Source organism: Symphalangus syndactylus, chromosome 18 (genome assembly GCF_028878055.3).
Source record: "Symphalangus syndactylus isolate Jambi chromosome 18, NHGRI_mSymSyn1-v2.1_pri, whole genome shotgun sequence".
Classification (NCBI taxonomy): Eukaryota; Metazoa; Chordata; class Mammalia; order Primates; family Hylobatidae; genus Symphalangus; species Symphalangus syndactylus.
The window spans coordinates 24,612,492-24,629,064 of record NC_072440.2 but is presented as its reverse complement, the minus strand read 5'-3'; the positions used below and the strand labels follow the sequence as shown (position 1 = coordinate 24,629,064).

Sequence of the window (16,573 nt, the reverse complement as noted above, 5' to 3'; positions counted from 1 at the left end):
CCAGCCAAGAGCCTTGCTGTTGGGATGGCCACTGTAGTCCTGTGGTCGGCGTGGACTGCTGTTGACCATCTGCACAGGAGTGGGTAGCATATTTCAGATATCGGGGTGCCTCTATCTAAGAATGCCTAGAACTTCTTGGTCACTGGAGCCAGATTTCAGCAATTAGGAGATTATTACTTAGGTTGGAGGATGACTGGGTAATTCCAGGAGACGTGAGGGAGCAGGGCCAGGCATAGCCAATTTTTCTGCCATATACTATTCTTCTGGGTTAAGGACAAAGTCTCTCCGAGGCTTAAAAGTGGTGTCTTGCTCATGGAAGGCCCTGCATCCGGGCTGGGCACTGTGGCTCACACCTGTAATCCCAGCACTTTGTGAGGCCAAGGCAGGTGGATTACCTGAGGTCAGGAGTTCAAGACCAGCCTGACCAACATGGTGAAACCCCGTCTCTACTAAAAAAATACAAAATTAGCCGGGCATGGTGATGCATGCCTGTAATCCCACTACTTGGGAGGCTGAGGCAGGAGAATCACTTGAACCCAGGAGGCGGGGGTTGCAGTGAGCCGAGATCACTCCATCACACTCCAGCCTGGACAACCACAGCAAAACTCCATCTTAAAAAAAAAAAAAAAAAAAAAGAGCAGCCCTCCACCTGAAGAATGAGTGAATGAGCAGTGGCAGAGGCAGGTACATCTGGAGAGCATCCTGAGGTCCTTTCTTGGCAACTTTTCCCACAGGACACCACATCCTACCAACAGGCATGAACCCTCCCAGGATGTGGGCACCAGCCAAGTATGATCTAAATGGCACTAAAACCACCACCAGCTTCCTCCGCGTTCTAGCCAAGAAACTTGCCCAACCGTATTTGGTGCTGAGTTCACAGCAGGGGTTTCTTTCCCACACAAAGTATCATGGAAACTCTGGGTAAAAAGGGACCTTGTAGGTCACTGGGTCCGGGCCTCTCACCAGCTGCTATGGGAATTAGTTCTGTTTGACAACTTGCGTGGATCCTCTCTCTGTGCCAGACTCCAGACTGGAGGTTGGGACTCTGGAGAAGATGAAGACTTGCTCTGTGCTTTGATGAGCTTTTTGCTCACTCCTTCAAACACCACATAGCTCCTAAGTGCCCACTCCACCACACTCACTCACCCCTGTTACTACTCCATCCTTTTTGTGTTGTTTGTTTAATACAAGGTTTTGCTCTGTTGCCCAGGCTGGAGTGCAGTGGTACCATCATAGCTCACTGCAGCCTTGATCTCCCAGGCTCAGGCAATACTCCTCGCCTCAGCCTCCTGAGTAGCTGGGACCACAGGTGTGCACAACTACACCCAGTTAATATACATATATTTTAGTAGAGATGAGGTCTCGTTATGTTGCCCAGGCTAGTCTCGAACTTCTGGGCTCAAGTGATCCTCCTGTCTCAGCCTCCCAAATTGCTGGGATTACAGGTGTGAACCACCACACTCAGCCTAGTCTGTCCTTTTTAATTGTTTACCTGTGTGTTGTCTCTGACTCTACAACCTCTATGAAGGCCGGGAGCTTGTCTCTTTCTGTCACTGCTGAATTACCAGGGTCTGGCACAGAGCCTGGTGCAGCACAGTTGCTTAATAAATAACTTCTAAGTTGAATGAATGAATAATTCAGGAATGAATGAATTTCGTCCTGAGGATACAAGATACGTTAGATCACCCACCAAGCCAACCAAAGTACTTTACATACCAGGAAAGCAAGGATGTCAAAAAAATGAGTAAAAGATTTTAGGAATTTAAGCCTTGAATATTATTCTTTTCTATATGAATGATGTATTTTTTTTCACAATACAAAACGTTTTGTTGTTTTGTGTTTTGTTTTTGAGACAGGTTCTCACTCTGTCACCCACGGTAGAGTGCAGTGGTGCCATTTCCACTCACTCTGCCTCCCAGGCTCAAGCAATCCTCCGGCCTCAGTCTCCCAAGTAGCTGGGACTACAGGTGCCCGCCACCACACCTGGTTAATTTTTTGTATTTTTTGTAGAGATGGGGTTTTACCATATTGCCCAGACTGGTCTCAAACTCCTGGACCCAAGCAATGCACCTGCTTCCACCTCCCAAAGTATTGAAATGACAGGGGTGAGCCACCACACCCAGAACAAAAATAATTTAAATGGTAAAAAAAGCTGGCAAAAAATATTGACTGAGATGTTGACCATATATCACATTCTTCCTATTTCAGGTACTTCACACAAACCAGCCCTATTAGAAATGTGCTTTGCTTTTTTTTCTCATGAAATGATAAAATGTCATGCACACACACACAATTTGATATTACCAATAGGTCGATGTAGGTATCAATCTCAGAACATTACAGACTTTTCACTTGAATTGTTTTTATTTTTTGTTTTTGCTTTTGAGACAGAGTCTTGCTCTGTCACCCAGGCTGGAGTGCAGTGGTGCAATCTCGGCTCACTGCAACCTCTGCCTCCTGGGTTCAAGCGATTCTCCTGCCTCAGCCTCCCAAGTAGCTGGGATTACAGGCGTGTGCCACCACACCCGCCTAAATTTTTGTATTTTTAGTAGAGCCGAGATTTCATCATGCTGGCCAGGCTGCTCTCAAACTCTTGGCCTCAAATGATCCACTTGCCTCGGCATCCCAAAGTGCTGGGATTATAGGCGTGAGCCACCATGCCTGGCTAAATTGTTTTTATTTTGGATGTTAAGTGGAGGTAGGGTGTCCAGATAATCTGTGCTTAGAGCTACCAAAGGGTCTTAACCCAAGAACTCATAAAGCCCAGACTCGGCCGGGCGCGGTGGCTCACGGCCAATCGCCTTCGCGATTACACGCTTGTAATCCCAGAATTTTGAGAGGCCGAGGCAGGCGGATCACGAGGTCAGGAGATGGAGACTATCCTGGCTAACACGGTGAAACCCCATCTGTACTAAAAATACAAAAAAATTAGCCAGGCGTGGTGGCGGGCACCTGTAGTCCCAGCTACTCGGGAGGCTGAGGCAGGAGAATGGCGTGAACTCGGGAGGTGGAGCTTGCAGTGAGCCGAGATCGCACCACTGCAAACTCCAGCCTGGGTGACAGGGCAAGACTCCGTCCCAAAAAAAAAAAAAAAAGTGCCCGGACTCTAGTTGAAGCTGCTATGACATGTCAATCAAGTGCAAGAAGCCCTCCAAAGCCAGGGGCTGATCACTGCCCTGCCCCTGGAAAGACCACCCACCCATCCATCCATTCACTTATTCACCCACCACTCAGTCACTCAGAAACATTTACTGAGCAACTATCACCACTCAAGCACTGTTCTAGGACTACAACATAGCCTTGAACACCACACACTATTTCCCTGCTTTTATGAAACTTACATTCTATTTGGAGGAGACACACATTAAACAAGTAAAAACAATGTATTTCAGATGCTGATAAGTGCGCGGAGAAAAATAAGTCAGGGCATGGTGGCTCACCCTTTGTTGGGCTTTGGCAATGAAGGGCATGCTCCATATCTGCACTGTCCAATACAGTGGCCACTGGCCACATGGGACTATTAAGCAATTGAAATATGACTGGCTGGATGCAGTGGCTCACGCCTCTAATCCCGACACTCTGAGAGGATGAGGCGGGAGGATTGCTTGAACCCAGGAGTTCAACACCAACCTGGGCACCATAGTGAGACCCTGTCTCTACAAAAAAATAAAACATTTTTTTGGCTGAGGTAGGAGGATCGCTTGAGCCTGGAAGGTCAAGGCTGCAGTGAGCTGTGATTGAAGCAATGCACTCCAGCGTAGCTGACAGAGAGAGACACTGTCTCAAAATAAATAAATAAATAAATAAATACAGCGTAGAGGGGCCTCATTCACAGCAGCCCAGAGCTTAGTCTGAGAGGGGAGGAGCCAGAGGCCCTGGTAGCCTCCCGGATCTGCTAGACTTTGTAACAGTAGTGTCAGGAGAAACTGCATGAGTCACGCCAACTGGCACCTGGGTGGGGCCGGTGACTGGCTGGGTCTAAGGCTTTACAAACAGATGAGCAAACAGCCTTCAAGAGCAGTGACTAACTCCATCATCAGAGCTGCTGCCGGGCCTGCAACTCAAGCCCCTGCTTTTCATGCCCGTGGAGCATCTGGTTGGGTGTCTGTGGGGCAGTTACTGCGATTCTGTCTGTTCAAGAAGGTGGCAAGGCCTGGCAGTTAAGAGCACAGTTTCCCAACCCACCCTGCCTGGATTTAGACCCCAGCCTCACTTGCCGCCTGCATAACCTGGCAAGTTTCTTGACCATTCCGTGCCTCGGTTTTCCCACATGTAAAATGCGGACAGCGGTTCCTACCTCCTATAGCTGTCCTGAGGATTAGATGGCAATCATATGTAACGTGCTTAGAACAGAGGTCAGCAAACATTTTCTGTAAAGAGGTAAGAATGTACTATTTGCAATTACTCAGGTTTGTCCTTGTAGCAGGAAAGCAGCCACAGATAATCCATAAACGAATGGGCATGGCTGTGTTCTACTGAAGGTTTATTTACAAAAAAAAAGGTTGACCAGGCTCAGTGCTCAGGCCTGTAAACCCAGCACTTTGCGAGGCCAAGGCGGGTGGATCACGAAGACAGGAGTTCAAAACCAGCCTGGCCAAGATGGGAAACCCCGTCTCTACCAAAAATACAAAACAATTAGCCGAGCGTAGTAGCGGGTGCCTGTAATCCCAGCTACTCGGGAGGCTGAGGCACAGAATTGCTTGAACCCAGGAGGCGGAGGTTGCAGTGAGCTGAGATGGCACCACTGTATTCCAGTCTGGGCGACAGAGCGAGACTCTGTCTCAAAAAAAAAAAAAAAAAGTCCGTGCGCGGTGGCTCACGCTTGTAATCCCAGCACTTTGGGAGGCCAAGGCAGGCGGATCATGAGGTCAGGAGATCGAGACCACCCTGGCTAACACGGTGAAACCCCGTCTCTACTAAAATACAAAAAAAAAAAAACTAGCCAGGCATAGTGGCAGGCGCCTGTAGTCCCAGCTACTCGGGAGGCTGAGGCAGAAGAATGGCATGAACCTGGGAGGCGGAGCTTGTGGTGAGCCGAGATCGCGCCACTGCACTCCAGCCTGGGCGACAGAGCGAGACTTCGTCTCAAAAAAAAAAAAAAAAGGCTGGATTTGGCACAGGAGATGTTTGCAGATCCTTGGCTCAAAACAGTGCCTGAGGCTGGGTGCGGTGGCCGGGTACAGTGGCTCAATCCCAGCACTTTGGAGGCCAGAGGCAGGTGGATCACCTGAGGTCAGGAGTTGGAGACCAGCCTGGCCAACATGGCAAAACCCTGTCTACTAAAAATACAAAAATTAGCTGGGTGTGGTGGTGGGCACCTGTAATCCCAGCTACTTGGGGGTCTAAGACAGGAGAATCACTTGAATCTAGGAGTCAGAGGTTGCAGTGAGCCAAGATTACACCACTGCACTCCAGTCTGGGTGAAAGACTGAGACACTATCTCAAAAAATAAAAAGGCTGGGCACAGTGGCTCACACCTGTAATCCCAGCACTTTGCGAGGCCGAGGCAGGCTGATCACTTGAGGTCAGTGTCAGGCCTCTGAGCCCAGGCTAAGCCATCATATCCCCAGTGACCTGCGCATATACATCCAGATGTCCTGCCTGTGTGGTGGTCTCTTCACACAGACACGTGAGACATTTGGTGCCGAAACCCGGGACAGGAGGACTCCTTCGGGAGACCGGTCCCCTGTCCTCACCCTCACTCTGTGAGGAGATCCACCTATGACCTCAGGTCCTCAGACCAACCAGCCCAAGGAACATCTCACCAGTTTCAAATCTGATAAGCGGTCTTTTCACTCTTCTCCGGCCTCTCTTGCTACCCTTCAGTCTCCCTGTTGTTCCAATTCCAGTTCTTTTTCCTCTCTAATAGAGACAAAGGAGACACATTTTATCCATGGACGCAAAACTCCAGCGCCAGTCACGGACTTGGAAAGACAGTCTTCCCTTGGTGTTTAATCACTGTGGGGACGCCTGTCTGATTATTCACCCACATTTCACTGGTGTCTGATCACCGCAGGGACACCTGCCTTGGTCATTCACCCACATTCCCTTGGTGGCAAGTCAACTGTGGAGACGCCTGCTTTGGCTGCTCACCCACACTGCAGCCCAGGGCTGTTCACCCACCCCCTTCTCCGTGTCTCTACCGTTCTCTTTAAACTTAACGTCCTTCACTATGGGCAACCTTCCACCCTCCATTCCCCCTTCTTCTCCCTTAGCCTGTGTTCTCAAGAACTTAAAACCTCTTCAAATCGCACCTGACCTAAAACTTAAATGCCTTATTTTCTTCTGCAATACCACTTGGCCCCAATACAAACTCGACAGTAGTTCCAAGTGGCCAGAGAATGGCACTTTCGATTTGTCTATCCTACAAGATCTAGATAATTTTTGTCAAAAAATGGGCGAATTCCTATAAGATCTAGATAATTTTTGAAGAAAAATGGGAAATGGTCTGAGATGCCTGACGTCCAAGCATTCTTTTACACATTGCTCCCTCCCTAGTCTCTGCTCCCAATGCAACTCATCCAAAATCTTTCTTCTTTCTCTCCTGTCTGTTCCTTCAGTCTCCACCCCAAGCTCTGAGTCCTTTGAATCCTTCTTTTCTAGAGACTCATCTGACCTCTCCCCTTCTCCCCAGGCTGCTCCTTGCCAGGCCGAGCCAGGTCCCAATTCTTCCTCAGCCTCTGCTCCCCAACCCTAGAATCTTTCTGTCACCTTCCCTCCTCACACCCGATCTGGCTTACAGATTCATTCTGCAACTAGCCCTCCCCCACCTGCCCAACAATTTCCTATTAAAGAGGTGGCTGGAGTTAAAGGCATAGTCAAGGTTAATACTCCTTTTTTCTTTATCTGACCACTCCCAAATCAGTTAGCATTTAGGCTCTTTTTCATCAAATATAAAAACCCAGCCCAGTTCATGGCACATTTGGCAACAACTGTTAGACACTTTACTGTCCTAGACCCCAGAGGAAGGCCATCTTATTCTCAATATGCATTTTATTACCCAGTCCGCTCCTGACATTAGAAAAAGCTCAAAAAATTAGATTCCAGCCCTCAAACCCCACAACAGGACCTAATTAACCTCACTTTCAAGGTGTACAATAATAGAGTAGATGCAGCCAAGTAGCAACGTATTTCTGAGTTGCAATTACTTGCCTCCACTGTGAGAGAAACCCCAGCCACATCTCCAGCACACAAGAACTTCAAAACATCTGAACCGCAGTGGCCAGGCGTTCCTCCAGGGCCACCTCCCCCAGGATCTTGCACCAAGTGTTGGAAATCTGGCCACTGGGCCAAGGAATGCCCGCAGCCCAGGATTCCTCCTAAGCCGTGTCCCATCTGTGCGGGACCCCACACACAGGAAATCGGTCTGTCCAACTCGCCCAGCAGCCACTCCCAGAGCCCCTGGAACTCTGGCCCAAGGATCACTGACTGACTCCTTCCCAGATCTTCTTGGCTTAGCAGCTGAAGACTGACGCTGCCCAATCACCTCAGAAGCCTCCTGGACCATCATGGATGCTTTGGGTAATTCTTACAGTGGAGGGTAAGTCTGTCCCCTTCTTAATCAATACACAGGCTACCTACTCTACATTACCCTCTTTTCAAGGGCCGGTTTCCCTTGCCTCCCTAACCATTGTAGGTACTGACGGCCAGGCTGCTAAACCTCTTAAAACTCCCCAACTCTGGTGCCAGAAATAGGAACACTTTTACACTGTTAGTGGGACTGTAAACTGGTTCAATCATTGTGGAAGATAGTGTGGGGATTCTTCAGGGATCTAGAACTAGAAATACCATTTGACCTGGCCATCCCATTACTGGGTATATACCCAAAGGATTATAAATCATGCTGCTATAAAGACATATGCACATGTATGTTTATTGTGGCACTAGTCAGGATAGCAAAGACTTGGAACCAACCCAAATGTCCATCAATGATAGACTGGATTAAGAAAATGTGGCACATATACACCATGGAATACTATGCAGCCATAAAAAATGATGAGTTCATGTCCTTTGTGGCAACATAGATGAAGCTGGAAACCATCATTCTCAGCAAACTATCACAAGGACAAAAAACCAAACACCGCATGTTGTCACTCATAGGTGGGAATTGAACAATGAGAACAGCTGGACACAGGAAGGGGAACATCACACACCGGGGCCTGTTGTGGGGTGGGGGGAGAGGGGAGGGATAGCATTAGGAGATACACCTAATGTAATGACGAGTTAATGGGTGCAGCACACCAACATGGCACATGTATACATATGTAACAAACCTGCACATTGTGCACATGTACCCTAGAACTTAAAGTGTAATTAAAAAAATAAGTAAATAAATAAATAAATAAGAAACAATTGCTGGCTTTGCATTTCTCTTTCCTCCAAAATCACCAAGGCCTCAATTTACTCATTGCTGAAAAAAGAGGAGTCTGTATATTTTTAAATGAAGAGTGTTGTTTTTACCTAAATCGATCTGGCCTGGTATATGACAACATAAAAAAACTCAAGGATAGAGCCCAAAAACTTGCCGACCAAGCAAATAATTATGCTGAACCCTCTTGGGCACTCTCTTAACCTCCCAATTCTTAGTCCTTTAACAGCTGTTTTTCTCCTTCTCTTATTTGGACCTTGTGTCTTCTGTTTAGTTTCTCAATTCATACAAAACCGTATCCAGGCCATCACCAATCATTCTATACAACAAATGCTCCCTCTAACAACCCCACAATATTACCCCTTACCCCAAAATCTTTCTTCAGTTGAATCTCTCCCAGTGTAGGTTCCCACGCCACCCCTAATCCCACTCAAAGCAGCCCTGAGAAACATCACCCATTATCTCTCCATACCACTCCCAAAAATTTTCGCCGCCCCAACACTTTACCACTATTTTGTTTTATTTTTCTTATTAACATAAGAAGACAGGAATGTCAGGCCTCTGAGTCCAAGCTAAGCCATCATATCCCAGTGATCTGCACATATATATCCAGATGGCCTGAAGCAACTGAAGATCCACAGAAGTGAAAACAGCCTCAACTGATGACATTCCACCATTGTGATCTGTTTCTGCCCCACCGTAACTGATCAATGTACTTCGTAATCTGCCCCACTCTTAAGAAGGTTCTTTACAATCTCTCCCACCCTTAAGAAGTTTCTTTGTAATTCTCTCCACCCTTGAGAACGTACTTTGTGAGATCCACCCCCTGCCCCCAAAACATTGCTCTTAACTCCACCGCCTATCCCAAAACCTGTAAGAACCAATGATAATCCCACCACCCTTTGCTGACTCCTTTTTCGGACCCGCCTGCACCCAGGCGAAATAAACAGCCACGTTGCTCACACAAAGCCTGTTTGGTGATCTCTTCACACAGACACGTGAGACAGGAGTTCGAGACCAGCCTGGCCAATGTGGTGAAACCCTGTCTCTACTAAAAATACAAAAATTAGCCGGGTATGGTGGCGGGCACCTGTAATCCCAGCTACTCGGGAAGCTGAGGCACAAAAACTGCTTGAACCCAGGAGGCAGAGTTTGCAGTGAGCCAAGATCACAGGACTGCACTTCGGCCTGGGCAACAGAGCTAGGTTCCATCTCAAAAAAATAAAATAAAAAGGAGTCACCTCCCCTGAGAGGCCTCTGGACCACCCCATCTGAGCAGGCCACTCTTCCTTCTCTATCTTACCATCTTGTTTGTTTCTGTCCCAGTAGTTAGGGCTACCTCCGATAATCCTATTTGTCCCTTTACTGTTTAGTGCGTCTCGCTTGACTAGAAGCTCCATGAAAGCAGAGACCCCACCTGCCTCCTTCGCCACTAGACCCCCAGGGCCTGGTATGTGGTGATCCCTCCGGGCCCATTTTCTTCCCTTCCTCCTCCTCCAAGGGTGGGGACAGAGCATCAGAAGGTCTAGGCGGCTCCGTACCCAAACAATGCTCCTTTAAAAGGAAACCAGATTGTGACAAAGGTCAGAGGCTGAAAAGTTATTTCCGCCTTTTATTCCTCTAAATTCTTCACTTCCTGAAAAAACAAACAAAAAAAAGCCACTGAGGGCCCTTGGACTTAATCCAGGCCTGAGTTGCTGGGCAGAGGTCAGTCTTGTCCAGACATGGGAAAAAAATAACTCGAGTCAGACGGGTGGGTCACCAGAGAACGAATCCAGCCTGCAAATCTTCAGCTCTGTCCAGACCTGCCTCCCTCTGGGGATGCCTTTAAAGGTGATGAATGACCTGGACGAATGGGCTTAGAAGATAAGAGGGAAAAACAAATACCACAGGTCATGTGGTTATTTGTCTTCAAGTTTAACACTGTCTACTGGACTGAAAGATGTCCAAAGAATAGTTGTTCAACTACGTAAATTCCTTTTATTTTATTTTATTTTTTTTTTGAGACAGAGTCTCGCTCTGTTGCCCAGGCTGGAGTGCAATGGTATGATTTTGGCTCACTGCAAGCAACCTCTGCTCCTGGGATCAAGCCATTCTCCTGCCTCAGCTTCCCAAGTAGCTGGGACTACAGGCATGTGCCACCACGCTCAGCTAATTTTTGTATTGTTAGTAGAGACGGGGTTTCACCATGTTGACCAGGCTGGTCTTGAACTCCTGACCTCAGGGAATCCACCCGCCTCGGCATCCCAGAGTGCTGGGATTACAGGTGTGAAACACCGTGCCTGGCCAACTACATAAATTCCTAATAACGTATCTCCAGAAAGTATAGGCACAACAGCACATGCAGTCATCCCCATAATCAAGTGCTCCGGGAGGCCAAGGCGAGAAGATCCCTTGAGCCCAGGAGTTTGAGACCAGCCTGGACAACACAGCAAGACTCTGTCTCTACAAAATATACAAAAACTGGTCTGGGTATGGTGGCTCATGCCTGTAGGCCCAGCACTTTGGGAGACCAAGGCGGGAGGATCGATTGAGCTCAGGAGTTCGGGACCAGCCTGGACAACATAACGAGACCCAGTCTCTACTAAAACTCAAGAAAATTAGCCAGATGTGGTTGCATGCACCTGTAGTCCGAGCACTTTGGGAGGCCAAGGCAGGAGGATCAATCAAGGCTGGGAGTTTGAGACTGCAGAAGGAAACGCTGTCTCTTAAAAAAAAGGTCGAGCTAGAATCAGGGTCCAGCTCCACCACAAGAGCAGCTCCAGGGGCTGTTGAGTTTTGCCTCTATCATTCCAAGTAGTCCCTGCTCCAGACCAAGTCCCACCATCTGGCAGTCAGGTCAGTCCAGCCACAGTCACATCAGGGCCCTTCCAGGTTCTTTCACTGAGTGCCCCTTGAGGAGGCTGGAGGAGAGGGCAATGACATTTGCTCTTGAGACTCCAGAGTCTAGATTTATAACTACTATGTTACAGCTGCCAGTGTGGCTGCAAGGACACTTCTTTCATTCATTCATTTATTCATTCACAATAGATGTAGCATCTGCTGTGTCAGATGTCATTCTAGGTTCTAGGGAAACAAGACAAAGCCCCTGTTTTCCAAGGCATCCACATTCTAGGAAAGACTGCTACCAGCCTGGCACCGTGGCTCATGCCTATAATCCCAGTACTTTGGGAGGCCGAGGTGGGCAGATCACTTGATGTCAGGAGTTCGAGACCAGCCTGGCCAACATAGTGAAACCCCGTTTCTACTAAAAGTACAAAAATCAGCCGGGCATGGTGGCACGTGCCTGTAGTCCCAGCTACTCGGGAGGCTGAGGCAGGAGAATCACTTGAACCTGGGAGGCGGAGGTTGTAGTAAGCCAAGATCGCACCACTGCACTCCAGCCTGGGCAACAGAGTGAGACTCCGTAAAAAAAAGAAAAAAAAAGACTGCTACTAAACAAGAAAATAACCAAACCAGATGACTTCAGGTGGTGGTAAGAGCTTTGAAAGAATAAGCAAGGTAACTAACTGGTCAGAGGAAGAGAGACGGGTGCTTTCCCTCAGATTGACCGCCCCAGAGGGCTGCCTCTCTGACATGACATTTGAGCAGAGACCCAACAGGAAAAGGAAGAGGCTGCTCTATGGCCAGGCATGGTGGCTCACGCCTGTAATCCCAGCACTTTGGGAGGCCGAGGTGGGCAGATCACGAGGTCAGGAGATAGAGACCATCCTGGCTAAGATGGTGAAACCCCGTCTCTACTAAAAATACAAAAAAATTAGCCGGGCGTGGTGGTAGATGCCTGTAGTCCCAGCTACTTGGGAGGCTGAGGCAGGAGAATGGCATGAGCCCAGGAGACGGAGCTTGCAGTGAGCCGAGATCGCACCACTGCACCCCAGCCTGGGCGACAGTGAGACTCCATCTCAAAGGAAAAAAAAAAAAGAACCAAGAGGAGTCCAGGCGAAGAGAACAGTAGATGCAAAGGCCCTGAGGCAGAAACAATCTTGGTATGCTGGAGGAATAGGAAGGCAGCCAGTGCAGCTGGAGCAGGATAGGTTAAGGGAGGATCAAGGTGATGAGGGCCTGGAAAGAGAATCACCAGGTCCTGTTGGTTGCGATGGAAGAGCCTAGAGTTTATTCTCAGAGCAGTGAGAAGCCACTGGAAAGTTGGTTTTGGTTTTTTTTTGGTTTTGAGACAGAGTCTAGCTCTGTCACCCAGGCAGACTGCAGTGGTGCAATCTCGGCTCACTGTAACCTCTGCCTTCCGGGTTCAAGCGATTCTCCTGCCTCAGGCTCCCCAGTAGCTGGGATTACAGGCACATGCCACCACACCCATCTAATTTTTTTTTTTTGAGACAGAGTCTCACTCTGTCGCCCAGGCTGAAGTACGGCGGCACAATCTCGGCTCCCTGCAACCTCCACCTCCTGGGTTCAAGCTATTCTCCTGCCTCAGCCTCCCGAGTAGCTGGGACTAGAGGTGCGTGCCACCACACCTGGCTAATTTTTTGTATTTGTAGTAGAGACAGGATTTCAACGTGTTAGCCAGGATGGTCTTGATCTCTTGATCTCCTGACCTCGTGATCTGACCGCCTCGGACTCCCAAAGTGCTGGGATTACAGGCGTGAGCCGCCATGCCTGGCCAGCCACTGTAAAGTTTTATGTACGCGGGGTAGTGATCTGTTTTATCATTTAGAAGGATACATACCTCTCTTTCTTTTTTTAGAGACAGGGTCTAGTTCTGTCACCCAGGCTGGAGCCCAGTGGCACAATCATAGCTTACTGTAACCTCAAACTCCTGGGCTCAGGTGATCCTCCCGCCTTAGCATCCCAAAGTGCTGGATTACAGGCATGAGTCACCATGCCTGGTCACACTTCTCATTCTTTAAACCAGACCTCATTTGTCACCTCCCGCATTCCCCGCCCCACCCCACGGACTGTCCTATAATGCCCATACAACAGGTCACTGTTTAGAAAGTGCTACAAAGTTACAAAAACAGTCCCTTCTGAGCCTCCCACCAATGTTGGTGGGTACAAGGTCAAAAAAAAACAAATCTCATCTATCTAAGGGGCATAGGAGACTTTTTAGTTAGAGGGCCCAATTATAGTCCTCCTGAAAAGATGCCAAAAGTCCCCTTAAACACTTAGCAAAGATTCAAGAAAGATGAATCTCACATTCTTTGTATGGGAAATGAGGAACTTGACCTCTTCAATATAATGGATTCCACTAAAATAAGATGACGATCAATAGGAACCAACTAAAAAATATTTGACTAGCTATTATTGAAAGGCTGAAATTCAGCTGACATGAGCAGTATTAATATTGAGCTAGAAAATAATTCGCATTGAATCCACCCCAACTTTTGTTTCTGATTTGGGTCTCTTCTAAATTTTTTTTTTCTTCTGGACATTGGGAACAATCCAATTTGAAGGCCTTAATGCCCAAATCTATACTCATATTTTATTCTACATCCTTGGTTTCTTTTTTTTTTTTTTTTGAGACAGTCTTGCTCTGTCGCCCAGGCTGGAGTGCAGTGGCGCCATCTGGGCTCACTGCAACCTCTGCCTCCCAGGTTCAAGCTATTCTCTGCCTCAGCCTCCCGAGTAGCTAAGATTACAAGCACCCGCCACCACGCCCGACTAATTTTTGTATTTTTAGTAGAGATGGGGTTTCACCATCTTGGCCAGGCTGGTCTTAAACTCCTGACCTCATGATCCACCTGCCTCAGTCTCCCAAAGTGCTGGGATTACAGGCATGAGCCACCACACTCGGCCCTACATCCTTGGTTTCATTAAATCTCTATTCTAAAATTGAAAAAGAGAAAACATTGCAGATAAAACTTTACAGCAGGGTCTTGTATTTTGTTCAGGACAAGATTCGTAAGCTCCAAATGCTACAAGGAACCCTGCCTGAGTGCTGGCAACTTTTTTTATCCTGACTGGGCAGCGGTTGTACACATTTCTGTAGAAATTCATGGAGCTGTATACTGTAATTCTACCCAATACAAAAGATTATAATACTTGGCTGGCTACCATTTATTGTGCTAGACACATCACAGGATTCTCAGCTAATCCCCACACCATTCTATTCCCATTTTACTGATGAAGGATCTGAGGCTCAGAGAAGGCAAGCCACTTACCAAAGGTCCCACAGCAATAAACAGACAAGGCAGAATTCGGTTTCAAGTTGGTCTAACTGTATGTGAAGGCTGAAATGTCTGGGAGGCAGGCACCTCATACCAGAATGTTAGGCGTGGAGGGGGTGCTCGCAATGCTTTCATTTAACAGATGAGGCTATTGAAGGACTGTCTCGGTCAACAGCTGGAAGACAAATCCACCACGGTCCAGACTGCAATTCTAGTGTCCTTTTGGCCCGGCTGGCTTCCACTGGATTGGATGAGGACGCGTTTGGGGAGAGAGCAGGAATAAGGAAGATCTCCTTCCCACCTGCTGTTCCCCAGAGCCAGGAGCACCCGGCGCCGGGGGTGGGAGGGAACAGCGGCCAGGCCGAGCCTCCAGCACCTGGCTCCCTCCGTGCGCCCTTGGACCCCAGGGGCACCGTCCCCGCGCGCGCTCCCTGCCGCCCTACCTGGATGGACCGCCGGCTGCCGGCTGGGCCTGCCAGGCGGGAGCGCACTGGCGCTGGACTCGCTCATGGCTGCGCCCCGCGCTCCTCAGAGGCTGCCGAGGACCCTCTCCAGCCGCCGCCGCCGCCGCCGCCTCCCCGGCCTTCCCTCGCAGAGCCGGGATTCCAGGTTCCGGCGCTTACATCACAGAGGCCGGAGTGGGGCGCCCCCGCGAGGAGCCGAGCATCAGGGACCGGCGAGGGGCTGCAGAGCCCGGGAGATCCGGCAAGGCTCCATCCAGCGGCGGCGACAAGCAGCGACCTCCCTGATGTCTCACTGAGCTTAAAAAATAACAACAGAATGGGCGCACTGGGAGCCCAGTCCCCACCAGGACCCGGTACACCCATGTAACAAACATGCACATAGACCCCCTGCATCTAAAATCAAACCTGATCTAATAAAGAAATAAATAACAAAAATAACCGGTTGGGCATGGTGGCTTACGTCTGTAATCCTCACATTTTGGGAGTCCGAGGCTGGAGGATCGCGTGAACTCACAAGTTTGAGACCAACCTGGCCAACACAGTGAGACCCCATCTTTAAAATTAAAAAATAAAAAGTCCACACACAAAAAAACCCCCCAAGACTCCAAATCAGTGCATCTAGTAAGTTACCATTTGGGAACAAAAAGGAAAGCAAAAAATATATTTGTACATGTTTGTAAATGCCTAAGCTATCTCCCTAGAGGGTGCAAAAAACTGGCTACCTGTGGTAGCCCTGGGTGGGGAGCTAGAGGGTCGAGTGAAGAGAAAACTACCTGCAGTGTTTGTCTTTTACGTTTTGCACTATATCCTCGTTTCATCTCTACCTCTGTTCGTGTGCAGGTTAAAAACATAAAATTGCCAGGCGCAGGGGCTCACGCCTGTAATCTCACCACTTTGAGAGGCTGAGGCGGGAGGATCACCTGAGGTCAGGAGTTCGAGACTAGCCTGGCCAACATGGTGAAGCCCTGTCTCTACTAAAAATACAAAATTAGCCTGGCATGGTGGTGCATGCCTGTAGTCCCAGCTACCAGGGAAGCTGAGGCAGGAGAATCGCTGGAACCCAGGAGGCAGAGGTTGCAGTGAGCCGAGATCATGCCACTGCACTCCAGCCTGGCGACAGAGGGAGACTCCATCTCAGAAAAAAAAAAAAAAGAAAAAGAAAAGTAATTGCTAAATATAAACAAATGGGGAAAATGGAGAGAAATCTCCTGTGCAGATTTTGAAATCATTTACGTAGATACTTCAAGGATGGAGAGCTTAGCTCCCTACTCCTTAAGTGTGAGTTGCCCATAGTGACATCCTTCCAAAAGAGTGCAGTATGGAAGTAGTAGTGGAAAAGGGTGGGGGTGGGCTTTATATTAGATAATACCTGACAAACACTGTCTCAGACAGATGATCAAAGTTAACATCAGCTGGGCTCAGTGGCTCACACCTGTAATCTCAGCACTTTGGGAGGCGGAGGCAGGTGGATCACTTGAGGTCAGGAGTTCGAGACCAGCCTGGCCAACATGGCGAAACCCCGTCTCTACCAAAAATACAAAAAAATTAGCTGGGCATGGTGGCGGGCGCCTGTAATCCCAGCTACCAGGGAGACTGAGGCAGGAGAATCTCTTGAACCC

At 48.6% G+C, this 16,573-nt stretch overlaps 1 protein-coding gene across 3 annotated transcripts in view; it reads right to left on the bottom strand.

The window, feature by feature from the left end:
• The window catches only part of TMC7 (transmembrane channel like 7), a 75,270-nt gene extending 60,140 nt beyond the window's left edge, over positions 1-15,130 (bottom strand). For all 3 annotated transcript variants that reach the window (XM_055253812.2, XM_055253813.2, XM_055253811.2), the window contains exon 1: positions 14,934-15,130. In XM_055253812.2, the coding sequence (XP_055109787.2) occupies positions 14,934-15,000 (67 nt within the window). In that variant the 5' untranslated portion in view covers positions 15,001-15,130. The remainder of the gene's footprint in view (positions 1-14,933) is intronic.
• Between the last annotated feature and the right edge of the window lie 1,443 nt (positions 15,131-16,573).